The following is a 23813-nucleotide window of genomic DNA, read 5'->3' as shown; positions in this document are numbered from 1 at the left end:
ATCACAGATTTTTATGAATAGTCCATTGCAGTGTGCGTCCAACTTTGAGAGGAGGTAAGGATATATACATTAAGCTGGAATAGAGGACATTTACTATGATTCTACAGTTTTATGTTGTCTAATTTATCTAGGTTCATGAGAGACAAATAGCAATCTTTTAATTACCTAGTTAGTCATTCTTTTCACATTGGATGCACTGAAGTTGATGTGTTTAAGGTGTGTAGGGGGAGGCAAACAGTACTTTGTCTATAGCTAGAATGTTAGGAATTTTTTGGAAGTTAATTGTTATAGTAACTAAGTGTCTGAAATGCTATGCAGCTGAGTATGTTTGGAGGAGAGGAGTGACAGGTGAGTATTTCTCATGATGTCCTTCAAGAATGCAACTGCAGTCCTGACATATGGGTTGTCCTGCCTCAGGCAGCCCTTCGGTCGGCCAGATTCCAAAGTCTGGGTCCGGCGTCGGCCAATGTCGCCTCCTCCCCGACGTCAGAGCGGCTGGAGTATAAAGGCATCAGCCGACGCCATCTTCTTCAGTCTTTCTTGCCGCACAGTGCCCGAAGCAGAAGCAGTTCGCAAGTGCCGGTCGGTCAGCTCCTGTGTTTTCAGTTACCGAAGTCATCTAAAAGCTAAGTACCCCGTTGGGGAACATTTTTTCTTGCCTCAGCCGATGTCGGAACAAATTGAGAAAGTTAATAATTGTTTGTCTTGTGGTAAACAAATACCTCATAAGGACTTCCATTCTTACTGCCTCCCTTGCCTGGGCCAAGACCACGACGTCTCGGCCTGTGCTGCCTGTGCTTGCTTTAATAAGCGCACTCTCAGGCGCCGGGCAGAATTTGCCGAAGACTTTTTTGGCGAATCCTACGCTTACATCATGCCGTCGGAACAACCGACAGCACAAACTACCAAAAAACGAAAGGACCGGGACCGACATCCTCAGCCCGCGTCTTCCACCGATATAATGCCTAAGCCCTCCGCAAGTGCTTCGGTCCCTTCGGAAGCGGTAATTCAACCGCTCCAGGCCGACGACACCGCGTTAACATGTTCTTCGGTCTCGGAGACTACACCGGTGCCGGTTGTGGATTTTCCTCCAGAAACCGAAGTTCTGGATCTACCCGACACCATTCCTGTGGACAAAGTTACCCCTGCACGTGGGGCAGCTAGGCCTCCTGTATCCATGTCCATCAAGGCCTTTGCACGTGCTAAGGCTGCCAGCCAGGCCAAGGCCCATCCTAAACCTACTTCTCAGGCCCCTTCTTCTGATAGACAGATCATGTCTCTTGCTGCAGATCTAATCTCCCTTATTAGGGGGTCTCAGCCCCACCCAGACAGAGGTTCTCAGCCGCCTGCAGAAAAAAGGCCTAGAACTGAGCAGGCAGACAACCTCTCTTCAGATGAAGCCTCTGGGGATTCAGAGCATTCAGATACCCAAGAAGAATCCTTCCAGGCCTATGAGGACTCTGATGCTGAGGAATCAATTCCCTCTGCCTCTCCTCCAGAGGATTTTTCTTTCGGTGAAGTCCTCCATTCCATGAGGGAGCATTTTAAGTGGCAGGGTCAGGAATTTTCTGATTCTAGGAAAAGGCTACGTACCTTCCTTAAGTTACCCCAGCACAGACCTTTGGCTATCCCTCCAGTTTTGGATGTCCTGAATGATGTATTCTCAGACTCCAGTGCTTCCCCTGATTCTCTCCCTCCTGCTCCTGTCAAGCCAGACAGATATTACAGGGTCCCTGACACTCACAAGCATCTCTTTAAGGCCCACTCTGTGGATCTAGAAACTATTTCACAGGGCCCCAAAGGAGTGGCTACCTCCTCAGCCAAGAATCCACTGCCAGCTGACAGGGAAGCAAGGTCCCTGGAGAGATGGGGTAAAAAAGTTTATACCTCTTCCACCCTTGCCATGAGGTTACTTAACTGCCTTTTTCATATGTTTCAGTACCAGGATTATTTACTGGATGATTTGCAGACAAAGCTAGCCTCTCCTGAGCCTATATATAGAAAGGTATTGCAGGATTTGGTTCATAATACTCAGCAGGTTAGCAATCATTTTCTTCAGTGTGGTTATGATGCATTGGAGGCTTCATGTAGGGCAGCTATGACAGGGGCTGTTATCCGTAGACATGCTTGGTTGAAAGAACAGCCACTGCCGGATCATGTTAAAGTAAAGCTCCTGGACGCACCTCTGGATAAACAGAAGCTTTTTGGTGCTAATGCTCAGGATGTGTTGAAGTCTATTGAAGAGAAGGCAAAATCAGTACAGACAGTAAAGGATTTCCTCCAGGTTCAGCCACCCAGATTCAGCAGGAATTGGCCTTCAAAGAATTGGTCCTTTCCAGACTCTGACAAGTTTCAAAGGGGAAAGAACAGGCGTGCACGAGGTAGAGGGCAATACCGAGGCTCCTACAGGGGCCGCCAATGGCAACCACAAAATCAGAGAAGTGGCACAGGTAGTTCACCTGCACCACAGGGACAATCACAATGACTTACCTTTCACTCCGCCTACCAAGGCTCAAAGAGAAGCACCTCTAGGCGGAAAATTATCTCTATTCTCAAAAAACTGGCACATTATAACAAAGGACAATTGGATTCTGGACATAATAGACAGAGGTTACAGGTTCCACTTCCATACCTTACCAACGGGACAAGGCATGCCAAACCTGCCACAAAATCAAAGGGCAGAGGCACTCATAGAAGTCTCAAAGCTGTTACAAATAAAAGCAATAGAGAAGGTTCCTCCTCAGGAACAAGGCCAAGGATTTTATTCAAGACTGTTCCTTGTTCCAAGAAAAGAAAAACAATGGAGGCCTATATTGGACTTGTCCGTTCTAAATACTTTTCTCATGGTGCCAAAATTCAAGATGCTGACGTTAAAGCAACTTCTTCCCATGCTGGGCAAGGGGTCTTGGCTGGTTACTCTGGACCTCAAGGAGGCATACCTGCATGTCCCTATCAGACACAGTTGCAGAAGATACCTCAGATTTCTTGCAGGAACAGAGCACTATCAATTCTCAGCATTGCCGTTTGGCTTATCTACTGCGCCCAGAGTATTCACGAAATGCCTGGCATCAGTAGTGGCACATTGCAGACTCCAGGGGATTCAAATATACCCTTACCTGGACGACTGCCTCATACAAGCAGACAGCAAACAAACCTTGATAAAACACTTGGACTATATCATTCAATTGCTGCAGGCTTTGGGATACACAGTCAACATTCAAAAATCAAGATTACTGCCATCCCAAGAGATAATTTTTTTAGGAGCGAAGCTGGACACACAGCTACAAATGGCTTTCCTCGCAGAGGAGAAACAAGAGCATTTAACAGATTACTTCAAAAGCCTAGCAAAACTAACCCACCTGACCGCAAGGAAGACCCTGCAGGCCCTGGGGTTCATGGCATCTTGCATTCTTCTAATCCCTCTGGCAAGACTACACATGAGAAAGCTGCAATGGTACCTAAAAAGCTTGTGGTCTCAACACAGCCACAACCTAGAAGACATAATACCACTCATACCATGCCTGCAAAGGGAATTTTTGTGGTGGGCTCAAGCAAGTCACTTAAACGAAGGCATGCCTTTCAACAAAGCTCCAACCAGACAAACTATTACATCAGACGCCTCAGACCATGGTGGGGGACGCACATGGACGGCAGATGCATTCAAGGGCAATGGACTCCCATGGAAATGCATCAGCACATAAATCAAAAAGAGATGTTGGCAGTGATACATGCAATAGAAGCCTTTGGAAAATCTTTTCAGCAAGGTCATCTGCTAATAAGGGCAGACAACACCACTGTCATGTGGTACATAAACAAACAAGGGGGCACTCATTCCTACCCCCTCTGCAGACTAACAATGACTCTTTGGGAAAAGTCCCTGAAACTGAACATTTACTTGCAATCCCAGTTTGTTCCGGGCAAGGACAACGTTCTGGCAGACAGGTTGACCAGAAATTTCTTGGATCCACACGAATGGATGCTACACCCACGCATTTTCTCACAAATAACAACTGCATGGGGAAGACCAGACATTAGACCTCTTTGCATCTCATCTCAATCATCACCTGGAAAGGTTCTGCACAAGGATACACCATCCTTTATCCTGGAGAATGGATGCTCTTTCCTTCAGCTGGAATGCCCTAACAATTTATGCATTCCCTCCTCTACCTTTGCTCACCAAGGTGTTACTGAAGATGAAGGCAGAACAACCAAGAGGAATCTTGATAGCTCCAGACTGGCCAAGGCAACACTGGTATCCACTGCTACTGAGCATAACTCACACCAAACCGTGGCCCTTGCCTCAATGGCCTCTGCTCCTGACTCAACACAATTACAAGACTTCATCAGAACCTGCAAACCTTAAAGCTGACAGCTTGGAGAGTTCCATGACCGTGATCCATGACTCCCTCTCCGAAAAAGTTCAGGAAATTTTGCTGGAGGCACGCAGACCTTCCACCAGAAAAACCTATTCGGCCAAATGGAAGAGATTCACCATCTGGAATGTCAACAAGGGCCAGGATGCATCACTGATGAACGTACCTCAGATATTAGAATACTTGGCAGAAATGTTTCACAGTGGCCTCTCATACTCTTCCATCAAAATCCACGCTTCAGCTATCTCAGCACATTACAACTGTGATCCACCTGTGTTTTCCCATCCCTTGCTAAGACAGTTTCTAAGAGGCATTAAGAATATCAAACCTCCAAGGAAACCACCAATTCCTGCATGGGACCTCAATTACGTCTTGGAAAAATTAACTCTTCCTCCTTTTGAACCAGCAGCATCTTCAGAAATGCAATTTCTCTCTTGGAAAATGGTTTTCCTGTTGGCAGTCACCTCAGCAAGAAGAGTCTCGGAGATACAGGCCCTCATGGCAGTTCCTCCTTTTCTCATCTTTCATCAGGACAGAGTTTCTCTTAGGACCAAGCCTTCATTCATGCCTAAGGTGATATCCAGAGTGTCTCTAAACCAAGCAATTCACCTGCCTACTTTCTTCCCTAACCCTCAAAATAAAGGGGAAAAGCTGCTGAATACTTTAGACATTCACAGACAACTACGCTACTACTTGGACAGAACAAAGTCCACCAGGAAGACTGACCAACTGTTTGTAGCCTATGCTGCTGGAGCGCAAGGAAAAGCAGTCACCAAACAAACTATCTCAAAATGGATTGGGCACTGCATCAGATTCTGTTACTTTTTCCATGGAAAAAGTGTGCCAGCTAATATTAGACCACACTCCACCAGAGCTATGGCCACATCCACAGCCTTTCTAAGAGGAGTGGCTACCAAAGATATTCTAGAGGCTGCTACATGGAGCTCCGTGCATACATTTACCAAGCACTACAACCTGCCATTATACTCCAGATCCCGAGCAGGCTTTGCTTCGGCAGTCCTGCAGGGCCTTCTAGCTACACCATCTCTTGCTTAGTCCTTCCACTCCCAGCTTGGCTATGGTATTCAACCCATATGTCAGGACTGCAGTTGCATTCTTGAAGGACATAGTACAGTTTTGTACCTACCATAAATGTAGATGTCCGATAGATATGCAACTGCAGTCAAGTTTTCCCTCCCTCCTACCCCTCTGTTTTTCCTTTGGGTCCTTTCTCCCCTTACCTATCAGCTGGGGTTATATGTTATGGTGTATCTGTTTATTACTGTTGTGCATGTCTGTTTTTTCTGTCTATCCATTCACAAAATTTAGCCTTCCTTGGAGGGCACCTGGCATCTGGGGCAAGAAACACTGAAGAAGATGGCGTCGGCTGATGCCTTTATACTCCAGCCGCTCTGACGTCGGGGAGGAGGCGACATCGGCCGACGCCGGTCCCAGACTTTGGAATCTGGCCGACCGAATGGCTGCCTGAGGCAGGACAACCCATATGTCAGGACTGCAGTTGCATATCTATCGGACATCTACATTTATGGTAGGTACAAAACTGTACTTTCTTAGTGTTGAAGTTGAAACATTTGACTTCCCGTTCCTCACTTCATCTGTTTCTTCATTTGTAAGTACTTTTTTTACCGTAGTTAGTTAATGATGATGTGCTTAATATGGTTAAATATGTGCTGCTTCTTTTTCAGTGTTCTTGCAGACTGGCTGCAAGCTAAGTTCACAGAAAGTGAACTTTCCAATGATGTGACCTCTGATCCCAAAGACCAAATCCAGACACTTTCCTTGTACAGCTCATACAGGCATACCAAAGGGCACCTTGTAAACCTGCACGTTTGTGTAAAGGTATGTTTATTTTGAAAGGAGGAGACTAAATGTGTTGTCGAGGACTTGGGGATACATTTTTGGCCACTCTAGAGTTAGTGACAGCTTTGTAAAGATAAAGTTTTGAACAGTGTTTTATTTATTTATTTATTTATTGATTTATTTTTTACTACAACTAGTTAGGCTAATTCATATTCTCATTATCTGTAGTACCAAAAAGCTTGTACACTTCAAATAATAGAGATGGCTAGTTATTTGCATAAGAAACGATGTACGTGCTTTTCTGCAGTGTACTGGTCTGAAAATTCTTTATAATTGGTGATGTATATTTTTAAAGGGAGCATGGAAAAATAATGATTTTTGTTGTGCTCATTAAACAACTATCCATTCCTTGCATGCATTTTTAGTCCTGCACTGTTCTTTTATGAAATGTTTGTGTGATGTTCTGGCCAGGAGAGTCTAAATTTCCCTTTTTGGTTTGAAATGGCTTTCTTGTTTCTGAGGAGAATTAGCTGCAGTACATTGAAGTGTACCAACATAGAAATTCTCTAAAGTAGTGAACAAGTAAACACTTGATTTGACACTGGTAAAGGGGGATGGTTCTTCAGATGAGATGTTAAACTGAGGTTCCATCTGCCTGAGTGGGTAGTAGCTCAGGTGGATGTAAAAACAGATCCTGCGATACTTATTAAAAAGAGTAGTGACTTTATTTAAAAACATTATTTACATGTTCAACAAAATTTATCGTAAAGACAATATACATTTATCCCCCAACCATTTTAACCATAACCATCTATTAACATTATTTATCAATGCATTACAATTTCACTCTTGTTTATACAAAGAATCTGACATCCTGTTTTCACTATATTCTGTACAAAGTGTTATTCTATCAATTTTCTCTATTTCTGTTTTTAACATTTCCATAATAACCATATGCTGTTCCATTTAAGTAAATTTTTGAGAGAGAAAATCCATGTTACAGTCATCATAACATAACATTTTTGCCTCTTCTACTTTTTTACATTGTAAAAAAAGTTCCATTGCTTTTTCCACATTACAGTAATTACACATTTTGTCACTTTGTTTATTCATAATTCCATTAAAAAGTAACTTTTTAATCATAGGTCTCCACAGGAAATCTTGAATATCTATTACATTCCTAAATCTTAATTTTCTTTCTTTAATGGCTTTTCCAATCATCTAATTTTTATCTTTCCAAATGTTAATAAAATAGAATTTCTCCATAATTTTATCATACTATTTTTATATTTTCCTTAGTTTCTTCCCATGTAATATCCCATCTCTTAATTAAATAAGAACACCTTTCTTCTTTATCTAAATTTCTCTTATTTTTTTTAAATATTTTCATAACTCGTCTATAACATTTTTCCAACAGAATCTTATCCATTTTGAATCTTTTTAATAGTACAGTTCATATTTAGAGAAGCAAAATTTGCTATAGGATTTTTTAAAACCTATTCTGCCCTCCTCTTCCTTACGAAACACAATTCCTCTCTTAACTGTATTTAACTTTGAACCCATTTAAAAGAAAAAAATAATTCTAACAAAACCTTCTCTAACTTTATAGAAAATATACCCCCAACATATCCTAATTTTCCCAATATAATAGGTATGTATCAAATAAACTTTCTTCTTAAAAGCTAATCTGAAACTTTTCCATTCATCCATCATGCTTTTTATTTATTTTAATTTATCATTCCAGTTTTCTTTACATTTTCTTCTTTTGCATACACAATACCTAATCACTTAATTTCAGTTTCAGAAAACAAACAAAATGGTTGACTTCAACAATTGGCTAAGCTTCTGGTGTCATTCTAAGGGTATCCATTATCTGTTTGCCTGGGACGACATGGTCGACAGACCACGATGCTTTGCCAGAGATGGCCTGCACCTGTCACCCCTGGGATTCCGGATACTGGCTAAGGCTCTTGCCGCCCCTATAGTGCCTTTTATAGGCAAGGTTCAAACGACAAATTCACCACCATAACAGGAACTGGAAAGCAAAAACTGAGGGTAATGCTACTCAGTGCTAGAAGTCTAAATCTCAAAATGCATTCCCTCGAGGCACTCCTTAACATGGAGAACATTAATGTATGTTCAGTGACTGAGACCTGGTTCAAGGCTCCAGAGAGCACCCCTGCATTACCAGGCTGTAACTCATGCCACACTTTTCGGTCATCTAACCTGGACCGGAACACCAAAGGGGGAGGTGTGTCCATATTCATTAAGGATATCCACACCTCGAGGCTAGTTGCTCAGCATAATGCATCCGAGGTTATCCAAGTGCAACTAACTCTAGGCAAAACTGCAATCCAAGTTGTAGCTTGCTTCAGATCCCCCACCATGCCCCAGAATTCACACTCCTCTTTTCTTGATGTACTGGAAAATATTAGGGTTCAACCAAACACCCTAATAATGGGAGATTTCAACTAACCCACTATTAACTGGGAAAACTACTCCTGTACCAACTCCTTCGCTCACTGCTTTCTGGAATTTATAAATTCCAATGCCCTGGATCAACTTATCCACACCCCCACCAGGGGCAACAATATCCTAGACCTAGTCATTACCAACATGAGTGACCGGTGTTCCACACCTGAAGTCAAATCCTTGTTGGTCAGATCCAGCCATAAGCTAATCACCGTAGATATCCACATCCCGCTCCCACCCACCCCCAACCCCCATTAAGGAAACCACAGTAAAACATTTCTCCAAAGCCAACTTCATAAGACAGAAGTGGTGAACTTCATGACACCCATGCAGATGGACAATACAGTTACTACTGCTGAATCCTACAGAAATGCTCTCTATAAGCACTTACACAAGTGCATGGATCGTCAGAACCAAGAAGCGATCGTCCAAAAAAAGGAAGCCAATGTGATGGTCCCCTGCCATAAACAAACTCTACAACAGAAGGAAGAAACTGTTGCAAAAGAGAGTAAATTCCCATGAGTGGAGGAGCTCCTTGGTCAGCCTCAGTAAGCACCTGAGATCCCTTATAAAATCCTCCAAAGCTAGCTACAAAAACAAAATCTCCACTGATTTCTAGGGACAACCACAAAGCATATTCTATAGTTATGTCAAGCATCTCAGTGGCAGCACCCAGATCTGCTCTGAGTTACAGCACAACAGCACGAAAATTACAGAACAAACTGATATTACCAACATCCTGGCAGATAGTTTCAGTGTTAACTTTACCCCTCTCTCTCCCCCTAAATGGCCCATATCTATACAGGAAGAATGCAGAGTCCCTGTAATCACAGCTACGCAGGTAAAAGCTGCTCTCTCTAAACCCAAAAACACAGCATTTATGGGACCGGACAACATCCCAGGCTGCGTTTTACATGAACTTCAGAATGAACTGGCTCCCCACCTAAGCACCATGTTCAGTCATAGCCTCATGTCAGGCTTTGTGCCCACTGAATGGAGCACAGCAACAGTTATCCCACTCCACAAAGGGGGAGCCACCACTGATCCTGAGAACTCTCGACCTGTTAGCCTGATGAGCCTGGTCTGTAAGGCCATGGAACGTATCATCATGGAATTCATAAAAAACGACATTGGTAACCTCCAAATTCTGGACCCCACCCAGTTTGGGTTTGTGAAAGGCAGATCATGCCTCCTGAACCTGATCGACTTCTTTGAGGCAGTCACCAAAGCCATAGGTAAGGGTAATGCAGTTCACACAGCCTATCTTGACCTCGCCAAGGCTTTCACCACCATCCCCCATTCTGGAATTATAGCTAAACTCACTAAACTAGGTATAAATCCCTACGTCACAAGATTGGTTGTCAACTGGCTCACTGACAGAACCCACATTGTAAAAGTTGCAGACTCCAAATCTGACTTCAAACCAGTGACAAGTGGAGTACCACAGGGTTCAGTCCTGAGACCTCTCCTGTTTGGTATCCAGTTTGGTATCTTGTTGCTGAAACACCTACCAAGGGGAGAAAATGCCGAGAGAAGAAAGGAGCCACTTTTGAGATTTTAAGTATTTTCTTCTGGTTTTTTGTTTAGAATTACTGCTTTGCCGCCTACTTTTCGGCATTTTCCGGCTTGCTAAAGTTTATATCTGTATTAGAAACAGTATTTAGAACACATCTAGAGCCTGTTTACTGCATTTCCTGTGTTGCACTTAATTTAAAATCTTTTTTTCTCTTAAAATTGCATTTTACCTGACTTTGGCCTAGCACTCAAGTGTGTGGTCATTTATTGCACTGTTGTGAATAGTTTGCTACTTGTGTATCTCTGCCACCTTTAAACTAAAACAAAAAAAAGAAAAAACAAAAAAAATTGCTTTTTTCCCACTTTCTGAAATTTAAGAAAGTTCAGTTACAGATTTGCTGTTCTGAACTGTTTGTAAGTTCCTTGGAGGTTAGTGCTTGCTTGGGCTAAAGGGAAGTCTCTGTGTTCACCAGTGGCAGTGGTTAACACTGAGCAGCCTGCCTGTCCCTGTAGGAGTGGTTACTGCCTAGAAGCTGTAGTTTTATTGGCCATTTTGGGTCAGTTCCAAACTCCTTGATCTCTCTCTCTCTTAAAACCCTGCAACTCTCTTTTTGCGCGGTCTTGCGCACAGAGCAGCGCCGCTTAAACAGGTTTAAAGTATTCCCGGCTCCACAAAGTCTGCTCTTCACTTTTTCCCTTAGAACTGCTCTAAATCTCTAATTAAGCACTATATTTTCATTCTAAAGCCATGCGCTTGCTCATATAAATAATCTCATAGGTAAACACAAACAGTGGCGGCTGGTGACTTCAAATCAAAGGGGGGCTGCAGGAGACAGCTGAATGGGTGGGGTCAAGAGTGTGGTCAACTAGAAAGGGGAGCAGCCATGCTCAAAATCACAAAAACTAACTTTAATTAAATATGCTGCCCTGGGTGGCAAACCATCATTATGAGAGTCCAATCAAGACAAAAATAAGTGTATAAGAATAAAAATATTTCAATGCATTGGCTGCATGACAGCTTACTTAATATCTAGATGGAAACAAAAGGTTGTGAGGCATGAAAAAGTAAATTACTTTTTAAATACATTACTGGAATGCCAGTCAAAGTCAAGTATAAGAAAAAACAGAAGCACTCAACTCAAACCACTTCTCCTTGCACTGCAGTTCTAATTATAATTTATATTTAGCTTTATTAAAGTACCAAGTAACATGCTGAAAGTAGAAATCTCTGTGATGCCCCCACTTGTAAAAATGTTTCTTATCCAAAAAAGACCTGCTGCCTGACAACTATCTACTTGTTTCATGGGGAAAACATGAAAGTAAAAAATGAAAAGCAAACAAGAAACAAGCTCAAGATACATTGCTTAAAGGATTACTGTACAGGTTATGGACCACACATGATTGGCATTCTGTTTAGTTTATGGGTAAAGTCTGTAGAGATGACTGGAAGTCTCCAACAAGTGTAATGAGCTTTTTAAAATAATGGAATCCTGTCCTTTAATACCCAAGGCTTATACATTATCTAGTCAAGTATTCTCTGCATGGCAACAACAGAAAGGCTTTCAATGTTGGCAATTCTTTAACAGTATGCTTATTAAAGCTTACTTGCATCTTACGATCTCAGACAAGCTTACCTTATGGTCATTAAAGCATTGCTACTTAAACAGAGAGCAACAGGCACTTTGAGTAATAAGCATAAATCAGCAGTACAGTAAATATGACAGAAACCCGACCGTTCTGCAAAATCAAGGACAGATGAAAAGCCACTGTAGTACTTGTGTCTACCTTGGATGGGGGAGGGGGGGCACTGCACATTTACACTGCATAACTACTCCTTGCCTTGCGTGGACACATCCAGAGTCACTACATGGTGGAGTGGGGTGCAACAAGTATGTCACAGTTTGAAATGTCTCTGGCTGACTGTGATGGCCCTGACACATTTGTCATACCTCTCAACCTCAGAGCAAGAAATCTGGACAAAGCCATACACAGAAGTGGGACAAAGGCCCAAAAATAAGGACAAATCTGAAGTAGGAGATTCATTTGTCTGCAACCTGTGGGTTATGGATCCGATATCGGATCCGAACCGGCATGGTTTACCAGCTATGGATCCGAGCTCTCAGCTCCTCCCCTCACCCATAATGCCCTGCTCTCCCTACATGACCTCAGATCTAGTTTGCCGCGCTGGTGACCAGATTAGTGTTCCTGAGCTCTTCAGCTAAGTGAATTTTTCAAGTGTTTAGACAGTTAAAATTTAATTTTTTTTTGTGAAAGTTGAGTGAAAGTCTAGGATTCCCTTTTACATAGTTATACTTATTTAGTGTTTTAATATTATTTTTACTTAATTTCCCTCCCCTCGCTGGTAGCGTAGTGTGTGTTTGGGCCTGTTTTGTGTGTTTAGTTGCTTTTACTTCTACCTTTAGTTTAAGTAACTTTTAGTTCTTTGGGATGTCTGAACAACCCAAAGCTGTGTTCTCTAAGTGCTCCGAGTATGGCCATAAGCTTTCCCCTGCTGATGGCCACACTCGGTGCGTTAGATGCCTTGGGGTTGAACACCTCACTTCTGGATGTTCCATTTGTGCAGGGTTCAACCCCAGGGCATTGAAGGAGCGGAGGTCCAAGCTTGTCTTGGCGGGACTTTTGCCCCCGGACTCAGCTCCGGCCTCCGCTCCTTCGGGGGGAACCGTTTCGACAGTTGCCTCCTCTCCGGCTCCCCCTCCTCCTCCTGGGACTCAACCTCCCTGTAGTGGTTCGGAGGAGAGGGAAGCTAGAAAGAAGGACCGGAGGGAGAAGCACGATAAGCGGCGGGCCGAGACCTCTGTTTCGGCCCTGCCTGCCAAGCGGGCTTCTCCTCCGGCCTCCTTGTCTGCTGGTTCTCCCCCTCCTCGGCTCCGGTCACCTGTGTCCTTTTCACCGGGACCTGAGGAGGAGGAGACCCGATCTCCATCGAGGCTATCCAGGAGGCACTCAAGGCCTACCTCGGTAGCCTCGTCGAGATCGACCTATAGCTTGTCAGACGCTGATCTGGACCGGATGATGAGAAGGTTCATCCAGGCCCAGATGCAGATGGGAGTGCTCTTGCCTCCCCCCCTCTGGGGGGGAGCTCGACCCCTTTCTTTAAACCAATTGCTCCTTCTCCGACCCGCTACCCGGGTTCGGAGCAGTTGGAGCCGAGCAGCTTCGGAGCTGGGGGTGGGTCGGCGCCGATAGTACTTGGTACTTCGGATCTGACCCTGCCCTCGAGTGCTTCGGATCCGACCTCTCGGAGCCTGGATCCGAGCTTCGGATCCGGGGGGATCACTGCTCCTTCGGCGCCATCTGTGTCGGAGCGCACTGTCCCTTCGGATCCGAAAGCTTCGGCGCCGGCTCCGATCCACTCCTCGGATCCGAGGGGGAGCCGATTGTCGGATCCATTGGTCGAGGTTGGCTCCCCTTCGGCTTTTGATGTAGTGGAGAGGGCCCTGTTGAGGGTCTCCGGACCCCCAGCACTTGCTTCGCCCGCCCCGCACCATCTGCACTGGGTCATGCTTCCTCCATCCCGCCCTTGCGACAGCCCGCCTTTGCCCCAAGCTGTTCCTTGGAACAGGTCACTGTTTGCAGGAGTCCTCTGACAGCCCCCGGAGGATGTTCCCGCAAACATACGTGCAAAAGGAGGCACATTGACTCCCCCGAGTCTCTCACAGAAGGCACGGACTTGGAGGAAGGGGAAGGCTCCCCAAGATCACCCCCTGAGGATGTCTCATTTGGAGACATCATGGAAATGCTCCGCATAAGGGGGGGTGGTCTGCCCCCAAGTCTTCCTCGGACGAGTCCGTGTTCTTGGAGGCATTTGAAGCGGGCCCGTCTACCTCTTGGGTGTCCCCTCCTGCCGACCCCCCGGTGGACCTCATTACCACCAGGGCGTGGAAGGAACCGGACACCGTGGAGCCAATCCCAAAAAGGCCCGACCGTATTCTCAGTCCCCCGGCTGACCGTGCCCATTGGAGTAAGGGGCCTCTGGTAGATGCCATGTTGACGGCGGCTGCCACCAAGAGGGAACTTGCTCAGGAGAGTCCCTCAGTCCATCCCCCGAGCAAGGAGTCTCGGATGATGGACCGCTTGGGGAAGCGGATGTTTAGTTCAGCGACCTTTTCAGTGAGGGAGCTGAACTACCTGGCACATGTGATTAGGATGCAGCGCGATCTTATAAAAGAATACGCTGCATCCCCCCCAGAGTCCATGTCGGAGGAGGACAAAGTGCTGCACTCCACCCGTATGGCCACTCTCAGGTCCGTCACTAATACCTCTATGCGGCTACTGTCCCATGCTACGGAAGTTGCCGCTAGAGCCGCAGGGGCAGGCCTAGTTACCAGACGTCAGGCCTGGCTCCGTCATTGCGATTTCTCAGAGCCCTTCAAGGCGTCATTTGCGAATGCCCCTTTCGATGGTTCTGCCCTCTTTGGCAAAACTGTTCGTGACACTTTGACCCAGAGCGAGAAGGACGGGAAGACGCTGTCTGCCGTCGGAATCTGCTTCTCTGTACCCCAGAGGCCCTATTCTAGGAACCAAAAGGGTCAGAAGAAGATGTGGTTCCGGAAGTCGCAGCAATCCCAGCCTGCTCCGGACAACCAGTCCTTCCGTGGCAGAGGAGGACAGGGAGGACGCCGCCCTAGGGGCAGAGGGGCTCCCAGGAACTTTGGGTCCAGAGAACCCTTCTCTGAACGGCCCGCGCAGCAGCCCTGAAGGGTTGCCCGGCTGCTCCACTCTGGAGGCAGTCGGGGGACGTTTTTCGGAGCACCTAGCGGCATGGGAGTCCATAACATCAGACCGCTGGGTCCTCCAGATCATATCCAGAGGATACCGTATCCCTTTTCGTCATTTGCCAAAATTAAAGTCCCTCCCCGACGTTCCACCCGGTCAGTGGGAGGCCGCTTTGGCAGAAATTGGCCATCTGCTAAAGAAAAGAGCCATCCAGCCCGTCCCCCAGACCAGATCGGATTAGGGTTCTACTCCAGGTTCTTTTTAGTGCCAAAAGACGGGGATCTAAGACCAATTTTAGACCTTTCTCTCTTGAACCTGGCAGTTCCCAAGGAGAAATTCCGAATGGTTACATTGCAGTCTATTCTCCCCCTTCTGGGAGAAAACCACTGGATGTGCTCTATAGACCTCAAGGATGCGTACTACCACATACTAATGGACAGGCGCTCCAGGAGGTTTCTCCGCTTCCGGCTGGGAACCAGTCACTACCAATTCTGGGTCCTTCCCTTTGGTCTCACCACAGCCCCCAGGGTGTTCACCAAAGTATTAGCAGTGGTAGCGGCCCACCTGAGGCTTCAGGGGTTGCAGGTCTTTCCCTACCTGGACGACTGGCTTCTCACCGCCCCAACAAGGCATCTACTTCTCTTGGCGCGAGACTCCTTTCTCCATCTTGCTCCCCGCCTGGGCATCACGATAAACACAAAAAAATCCAACCTAGCACCCACGCAGTTCATAGATTTTATAGGTGCCAGGTTAGACACGAGGAGATTGAGAGCCTTCCTCACTGCGGACAAAGTTCAAAACCTACAGCTCCAGGTGCGGGCCATTCTCCACTCAAGCTCAGTTCCGGCGGAGTTGGTCCTGAGGGCCCTGGGGTCCATGGCGGCAGTGATAGCGCTTCTTCCTCTCGCCAGGTTCAATATGCGTATCCTTCAATGGACACTCCTAGTTCAGTAGTCGTATCTTGCTCTTCCTATGCATCATCCCATTGTGATCAGCAAGGCTTGCAGGCGGTCCCTCCTGTGGTGGCTACACTCTCCAGATCTCCACGGAGGCCGCCCCTTTTGTGCCTCTCCCCCTCTCGCCACGGTGACCACGGACGCCTCCCGCCTCGGGTGGGGGGGGCATTTTGCAGGCCGGACGGTCCAAGGCACGTGGGACGATTCAGAGACCTCACTGCATATCAATGTTCTAGAGATGAGAGCAGTGCTCTTAGCGTTGCTAGCACTTCAGGCCTTTCTTCCCTTGGGAACAATTGCGATTCAATCGGACAACATGTCTGTTGTCTGGTATATCAACAAACAGGGAGGAACCAGGTCTTACCCTCTTTGTCGAGAAGCCATGAGAGTGTGGGAATGGGCAATCTCCACCAACCGCTTTCTCATAGCAACGCATATTCCGGGTCGGTCCAACATCCTGGCGGACAAACTCAGTCGCACCATTCTCACCCCCTACGAGTGGTCTCTCAATACTCCGGTAGCGGAACGCATCTTCGCACAGTGGGGAACTCCTTGTTGCGATCTTTTTGCGTCTCCCTCAAACACCAAGTGCGATAGTTTTTTCGCTCTGATACCTCCTCCCGGAGGTGCCCCAAGAGACGCTCTGGTGCATGCTTGGCCACCCGAGCTTCTTTATGCTTATCCCCCCTTGCCTGTGATGCTCCAAGTTCTTCAGAAAGCCTCTCGGTTGGGGTGCAGAATGATTCTCATTGCTCCATTTTGGCCTCGACAGATCTGGTTCCCCTTCCTAAGGTCTCACTCAGTGAATCCTCCTTGGATTCTAGATCCCATTCCGGATCTGATATCTCATCCATCCCACTTATCTCCTCCGAACCTGGACAACCTGAAGCTGACTGCTTGGCTGCTCCAGTTCCACTCCTGATCAGGACTCCCGGTATTTCGTCCCCTGTTAAGGCCATCCTGGTGGCAGCTCATAAGCCATCCACTAGGAAAGTCTACCGCAGTAAGTGGAAACGGTTCTCCTTGTGGGCGGAGCGGCAAGGCCTAAACCCCTTCACAGTTCCTCTCCCTTTGGTGCTTGACTTCTTAACCACTCTTTTTAATGATGGTGCCAGCAGTTCCACGGTCAAAGTACAACTTGCGGCAATTTCTCAGTATCACATTGGTCATGACTCCAGTCCGCTGATGTCTGCCAAATTGTGTAAGATTTTCCTTAAAGGTACTTTCCTTCTCAGGCCCCCTATAAAGCAAGTGTTTCCTCCTTGGGACCTTTCTTTAGTTCTCCAGGCCTTGACCGCCCCCCCCCCCCCTTCGAACCGGCGGCTACAGTAGATCTGAAATTCTTATCTTTCAAGACCGCCTTTTTAGTAGCCATTACTTCGGCCAAGAGAGTCTCAGAGCTTCAAGCATTATCAGCTAAACCTCCATACTTGGTCTTTCATCCGGACCGTGTTTACCTCAGGACCAACCCGTCCTTTCTTCCTAAGGTAGCTTCTGAAGCAAACATTAATCAATCCGTTAACCTTCCTGTTTTCTTCCCTAAATATCAAAACAAGGGTGAATACAAGCTTCACTCTTTAGATGTTCACAGGCAACTTAGATTTTATCTAAACAGGACGGCTGGTCATAGGCAATCCGACCAGTTGTTCATTTCATTTGCTAAATTTAATCTGGGCAAGCCGATTTCTAAAGTCTCATTATCTCGCTGGATTTCACAATGTATCTTACTGGCTTATCAAGCTTCGGGAAGGCCCGCACCGGAGGGTGTACATGCCCATTCAACCCGGTCAGTCTCTACCTCGGCAGCCTTTAAGGCTAGGATTCCTCTAGATGATATTTGTGCAGCAGCCACGTGGGCTTCATCTCATACCTTTATTTCCCACTACAAGTTGGATCTTACATCTAGGGGTAGAGCATCCTTTGGCTCAGGTGCTCGAATATCCTTCCATGATGGCCCAAGACTCAGGTAGCTGGGGACTCTGTCCCACAGGTTGCAGCCAAATGAATCTCCTACTTCAGATTTAGAAGTTATGTACTCACCATAACGTTCCATCTGAGTAGGTCTATTCATTTGTCTGCAACCATCCCTCCCTCCTATCCCCCTGGCCTTTTCAGTTTCCTGCATATGATGTGTTACCCTTTTCAGGGTGTTCATGCTGTTGGCAAACTCGATCTGAGGTCATGTAGGGAGAGCAGGGCATTATGGGTGAGGGGAGGAGCTGAGAGCTCGGATCCATAGCTGGTAAACCATGCCGGTTCGGATCCGATATCGGATCCATAACCCACAGGTTGCAGACAAATGAATACACCTACTCAGATGGAACGTTATGGTGAGTACATAACTTCTAATTTTTAAATATTGCTCTAATAAACTTAGAAAGATAATAGAATAGGTATTGCATTAGTATGACTTTTCTGAAGGGTATAAAATCTGAAACTCAAATGTCTGTCATTATTTTCTAACTTCAGTCTTTAGTGTTTTGTCACTAATTTGCCAAAAAACACATTTTTATGAAAAATGGACCAAATGTGATGCAAAAATATAAAATAGCCACACAATACAGCTTGGAACCTGTCAAAGAAGGGACACTTTAATATTAGTACTGCTAACTTGAGCAGCTGACAAAATAAAAGAATCTACATGCATTTCAAGTAATCCATAACTTTGATTATTACAGTTATTTCTTAATTATAAACCCCCCATGTTTTCTTCCAAAATTGCTATTTTGCGGAGGGATTATTGGGGAAGAGCAACATTTTGAGCCAAAATCGGGGACAGTTGAGAGGTTGGCTATGCCTAATTCTATAAAGCAATTTATTTCCATGTACCTCTCAACCTGTTAATGCAGTAAATCTGGACAAGGCCAAATATATTGGGGGAACATATAAACAGTACTAAAAATTGCTCTTGTATAAATTGAGACAGTTGATAGAATAACAGTTCTTACTTTAGCATTAATTTTTCTGAAGGTTATGAAGTCTGAAACTCAGTGTATCATTATTTAGTGACTTAATTTCTAAATGATTTGCCAGAAAACTACAAATTTTATGAAGAACAAACCAAAAATAAGAAGCAAAAATCTATCCATTCTTTGAAAATCCGGACAGTTGGGAGGTATAGTTCAGCTGGGCCTGTCTGAGTTTGCTGCCCTTCCCCCCTGACAAAATCATGGTTGAATGGGGAGCCTTTGCAGCCATTCCAATGAACCATTACTTGGCTATTTCACTCCATTTACCATAAACACTAATGTGCATACTGCTTTACTTCTGTGATGAGTTGGACTTCATTTGAAAGTTTTATTTTGTATTTTACAGCACAAACCCTAAGTCATCTACTAAACAAAGCAATGCAGTCTCACCATGAAAACTTAGCATTAAAACTTCTCTGCCCTTGAAACTCACATTCATTGAAACAGCATTGAAGCCCACATTCAAAGAAAATACATTTTGCCAGTGGCAGATAAAGATTAATTTTGGGCTGTTTTCAAATCATAGGCCCCTTGCATATGAAACATACATGTGCTCTTTGATACACCTTCCTCACTGTACTAAATTATATTCTTTGTACAATATATTACAGTTGTTAGAGGGCATTTTAAATTTGTTTTGAACATTTTTCCAGTAAGCAATGAAACAAAACACATGCACCCATAATGGCAAAACTGCCCAGTTCAGAACATTTATCATAAAAGTCTACTCAGACTTCCACAGTCCACCATTATTAGTAAATATGCACAATTCTACAGTCCACCATTATCAGTAAATATGCACAATTCTACAGTCCATTATCAGTAAATATGCACTATCTCTGAAGAAGTAAAAGTCATCTAAATAATTCCACATTAAAAAATCTGTAACTAATGAAGAGGTTGCTGCTAGCAAACACATTTATATTTCATGGTTTCATCGAAAAATAAAGTGTCTGTTGCCCCTCAGGAATAAATTGCCTATATTACATTAAAAAAATGATAAGCTAGTAATATTGCAAGAGGAAATGGATTGCAAATTGATAACGGACTCATAGTTAGTATCTTCACCAAGGAGAACATTCTCAGTATGGCAGCATCCACCCCTTGTGGGAGTAGAACCCACAGCCTTCTGCATCAAAAGCAAGTACACAACCTGTTGTGCTATTAAGGCAAACCAATTTCACTTAAGCAACACTAAACTTCTGTTCCCCTGCAGCTCTCAGCTCCTTGTAAAATCTACTCAATACTCAACTTTGCAGCACAAGAAAACTGGAAAAAGCCAAACTGTGTTTGGGGGGGGGGTCAAAAGCCCAAAACCAGGGACACAAACATTGCTTGTATAATCTTGGAAAGTTGCTAGAACCATACATTTTTCTGCCAAGGTCCCTGTGCAAAACATTCAGAGCAACATACCACTATGCCAAATCAGCTGCTTTGTAAAAGAGGAAGACTGAAACTTAAATGGCTATCATTTAGTGAATTCAGTTCTCACCATAGCTGTCAACCTCCTAGTACAAAACACCTGGACAAACCCAGTAATGAGGGAACACAGCCCTCAAACATATTCAGTGAATTCAGTTCTTGCCATAGCTGTCAACCTTAGCACAAAAAACCTGGACGAAGCCAATAATAGGGGAATACAGTCCCAAAAATAGGGACAAATTTCAAATATTCATCTTATAAACTTAGAAAATTGCTAGAATAAAAGGTTGTGTTACGCTTGTGTTACTATGTATTTTCTGAAGAACATGAAGTCTGAAATTCAAATGCCTGTCAGATTTACTGCTGAGAGAACAAAAACAATTTTCATCAGAGACCCAGGGAGAAATACTGCAGACACGTCTTTGTAAAGTAACAGGGCACCAGAGCAAATCCACACAAACACAGGGAGGAGATTCAGACTCCACACAGAAGGCACCCCAGCCAAGAATCAAACCAGAAAACCTATAGCTGTGAGGCAACAATACTGCCACTGCACCATCAAATATGTAAGGAAGTAAACATTCAGAAACCTGAAGTCTGAAATTCAAATGCCTGTCAATTTTATTTAACATTTGTTAATCAGGACAGTCTGACTTGGAACAAAAAAAAAACAATTCTCAACAGAGGCCCAGGAAGAAATAATGCAGACATGTCTTTGTAACATGGGAGGACACAAAAGCAAACCCACACAAACACAGGGAGAAGATACAGACCCCCCCCACAAAGAAGGCACCCCAGCCAAGAATCAAACCCAAAAACCTACAGTTGTGAGGCAACCATGCTACCACTGCACCATCAAATATCAAACCTTGCAATATTTACAAACCATAGATATTATGAGGAATAGATCAGATCAAATATGAGGCAAAAATCTGCAATTTTTTTACAAATGGTGGTGGGTAGGGAATTCAGGTCTTTAACACCTGCATACAAGGTACAGGGTTCAAGCCTGAGGTATTCCATTATTACTAATCCCTTCAGGAAGAATTTACAGTACCATTATATGTTATTCACTGGTTCGTTTAAGTATGGGGAGATTCCTTAAGACTGGAGACTCATACTTATTAAATCTGTCTTTAAAGAAAAGGGGAAAAGGACATCCCCAGAGTCACAGAAACCCATATGTTTACTTTCTTGTTGAACAAAATAATGGAGAAGGTATTTTGGGTAAATTGTCAGAAATGCAAAACGTTGGGACTTGAACCCGTATTTCAGGATGCATATATTGGAAATAGATGTATAACTAACTACTTGTAACATAATGGCTTAATGGTTTATAATAAAGCTTTCATTGAAAAAGTGTGCTGTAATGTAATCTATATAGACGTTACTTCAACGTTTGATAGGGTCATACACAAAGCACTGATTGATAAATGAAAACAGCTAGGTGTTCATTTAATCTTGATAAGATGGATAGCTGCATGGCTTTAGAAATAGGACATGACAAGCATCATACAGCAATTTGACAGGTACATTTTAGGTTACAGTCAGGTTGTCCCCTCCTAGGCCCATACTTGTTTTATTTTTCAGATCTCTTCTTCACCCGAGTTATTCTATAGACTATATGCAGATGACTTGAAAAATGGGGAAATATATTACATCTGCTACAGACTGGGCATGTTTGCAACATAACTTCACTGGGCACAGGAGAATAATATGCTGATCATAATCTCATAGGTCTTGTTCATAGGTTTATACTAGGCTATCTGCCCTAAGGCATTTATAAGCCTAGCCCAAAGTTTTGTGGCTTATGTTAAAAAATACTGTGCCCATTAGTTTGTTGTGCCTCTGTCCAGCAGTGACACAGAGATGATTCCCAGGGTAAACCTACGATCTCCCATCCACCGGTCAAGATTTCTCTTGAACAGAGCCATCGAGGTGCTCTGCCTCACATGGACTGGGATTTTATTCCACAGCATAGGGAGTCTCTGGGTGACAAATCTATCCCTCCAGCATGTCCTATTTATATCCGTGCTAAGGTTTAAGTCGCTTGCTCTAGTGGATCTGGTAGATTTGGATTTTTTGAGGTGGAGCATGTCCATTAATTCCGGGTTGGACATGGCCTTGTATGTCAGGCACAGGTCACCTCTGAGCAGGCGGTATGCGACTGAATAGAGCTGGAGTTTCTTCAGTCTGGCAGCATATGACAGATTTTGGAGTCCCTTTATCCTTTTGGTGAGGAACTTTTGGGGTCTCTCCAATTGCTGCAGGTGTCGGGTGAGATACATCCCGAATGGGGCATTGTACTCAAGCATTGGTCTGGTAAGTGAAGAGTACAGGGGAACAATGACCTCACTTGATCTGGATGTGAATCCCTTCATGATCAGGTGGGCAATGTAGAAGGTCTTTCTAACCACTTTAGCAATGTGAGTGTCAAAAGAAAGGCTACTGTCAACCTGGGTCCCCAGGTCCCTGATAACCTCTTCTGTGCTTAATGGATTGCCACCTATATGGTAGCTTGGGGTTACCTTGTTTTTCCCGAAGGGTATGACTATACATTTTTTGGCATTTAACTTCAGGCCATGGCTCTGGCACCAGTTATCAGTTTCCGTGAGACCCCTCTGAAGGATATCTGTGTCCGATGTACTTTCCACTATGGCCAGTTTGCAGTCATCTGCAAACTTTGCCAGCCATAGTCATCCTATGTTTGCCTGTACTTCTGAGAAGTAGATGCCGAACAACAGGGGCCAAGGACTGAGCCCTGTGGGACCCCACTTGTGACCGGCTTGGAGTCTGACATGGCGCCAGCAACTCTAACCCTGTGGGTTCTGTCCTTTAGCCAGTTTGCAACCCATCTTGTGACATATGGGTTTACATTTAAGCTGGTAAGTTTCTCTATAATACCCGAGTGTGGTATTGTGTCGAAAGCTTTTGCAAGGTCAAGGTAGGCTGTATGGACTGCCTTTCCCTCATCAATGGCCTTGGTGACTGTTTCGAAGAAGTCTACCAAGTTCAAAAGGCATGATCTGCCCTTGACAAAGCCAAAGTGGGTCGGGTCCAATGTCTGCAAGTCCCCTATGTCTTTGTTTATGAGTTCCATTATGATCCTCTCCATAGCTTTGCAGACCAGGCTTGTTAAGCTTATGGGGCGGTAATTTCCAGGGTCCGTAGAGGTACCGCCTTTGTGGAGTGGGACCACAGTTGCCGTATGCCACTCCTTGGGCATGTATCTTGTGGTAAGGCAAAGATTAAACAGCTGCCTTATATGCGGGTTTAGTTCCTCGTTGAGTTCATGTAGCACACAGCCGGGGACACCATCCGGTCCCATTGATGCTGTGTTTTTAGCTTTAGAGAGAGCAGCTTTCACCTGCGCATTAGAGATGTCTGGGAGGCTACACTCCGCTGGGATAGTTATCTCTTCTTTTGGGGGGGGAGAGGGGGATGAAGTTTGCACTGAACCTGTCTGCCAGTATGTTGGCAATGTCTGTGGGTTCAGTGATTTTTGTATCATTTTGGACTAATTCTGCGCATATCTGGGAGTTTCC

General features: G+C 44.8%; 1 protein-coding gene across 1 annotated transcript in view; it reads left to right on the top strand.

The window, feature by feature from the left end:
- LOC122792701 (germinal-center associated nuclear protein-like) overlaps positions 1-23813 on the top strand; it is a 1487771-nt gene that overhangs the window by 1447048 nt on the left and 16910 nt on the right. The window contains exon 21 of the mRNA XM_044060286.1: positions 6080-6233. Coding sequence (XP_043916221.1) covers positions 6080-6233 — 154 coding nt within the window. The remainder of the gene's footprint in view (positions 1-6079; positions 6234-23813) is intronic.

The sequence above is a fragment of the Protopterus annectens genome, chromosome 2.part0 (assembly GCF_019279795.1).
Source record: "Protopterus annectens isolate FY-2018-M chromosome 2.part0, PAN1.0, whole genome shotgun sequence".
NCBI lineage: Eukaryota > Metazoa > Chordata > Ceratodontiformes > Protopteridae > Protopterus > Protopterus annectens.
This window is presented reverse-complemented; position numbering and strand designations above follow the sequence as displayed.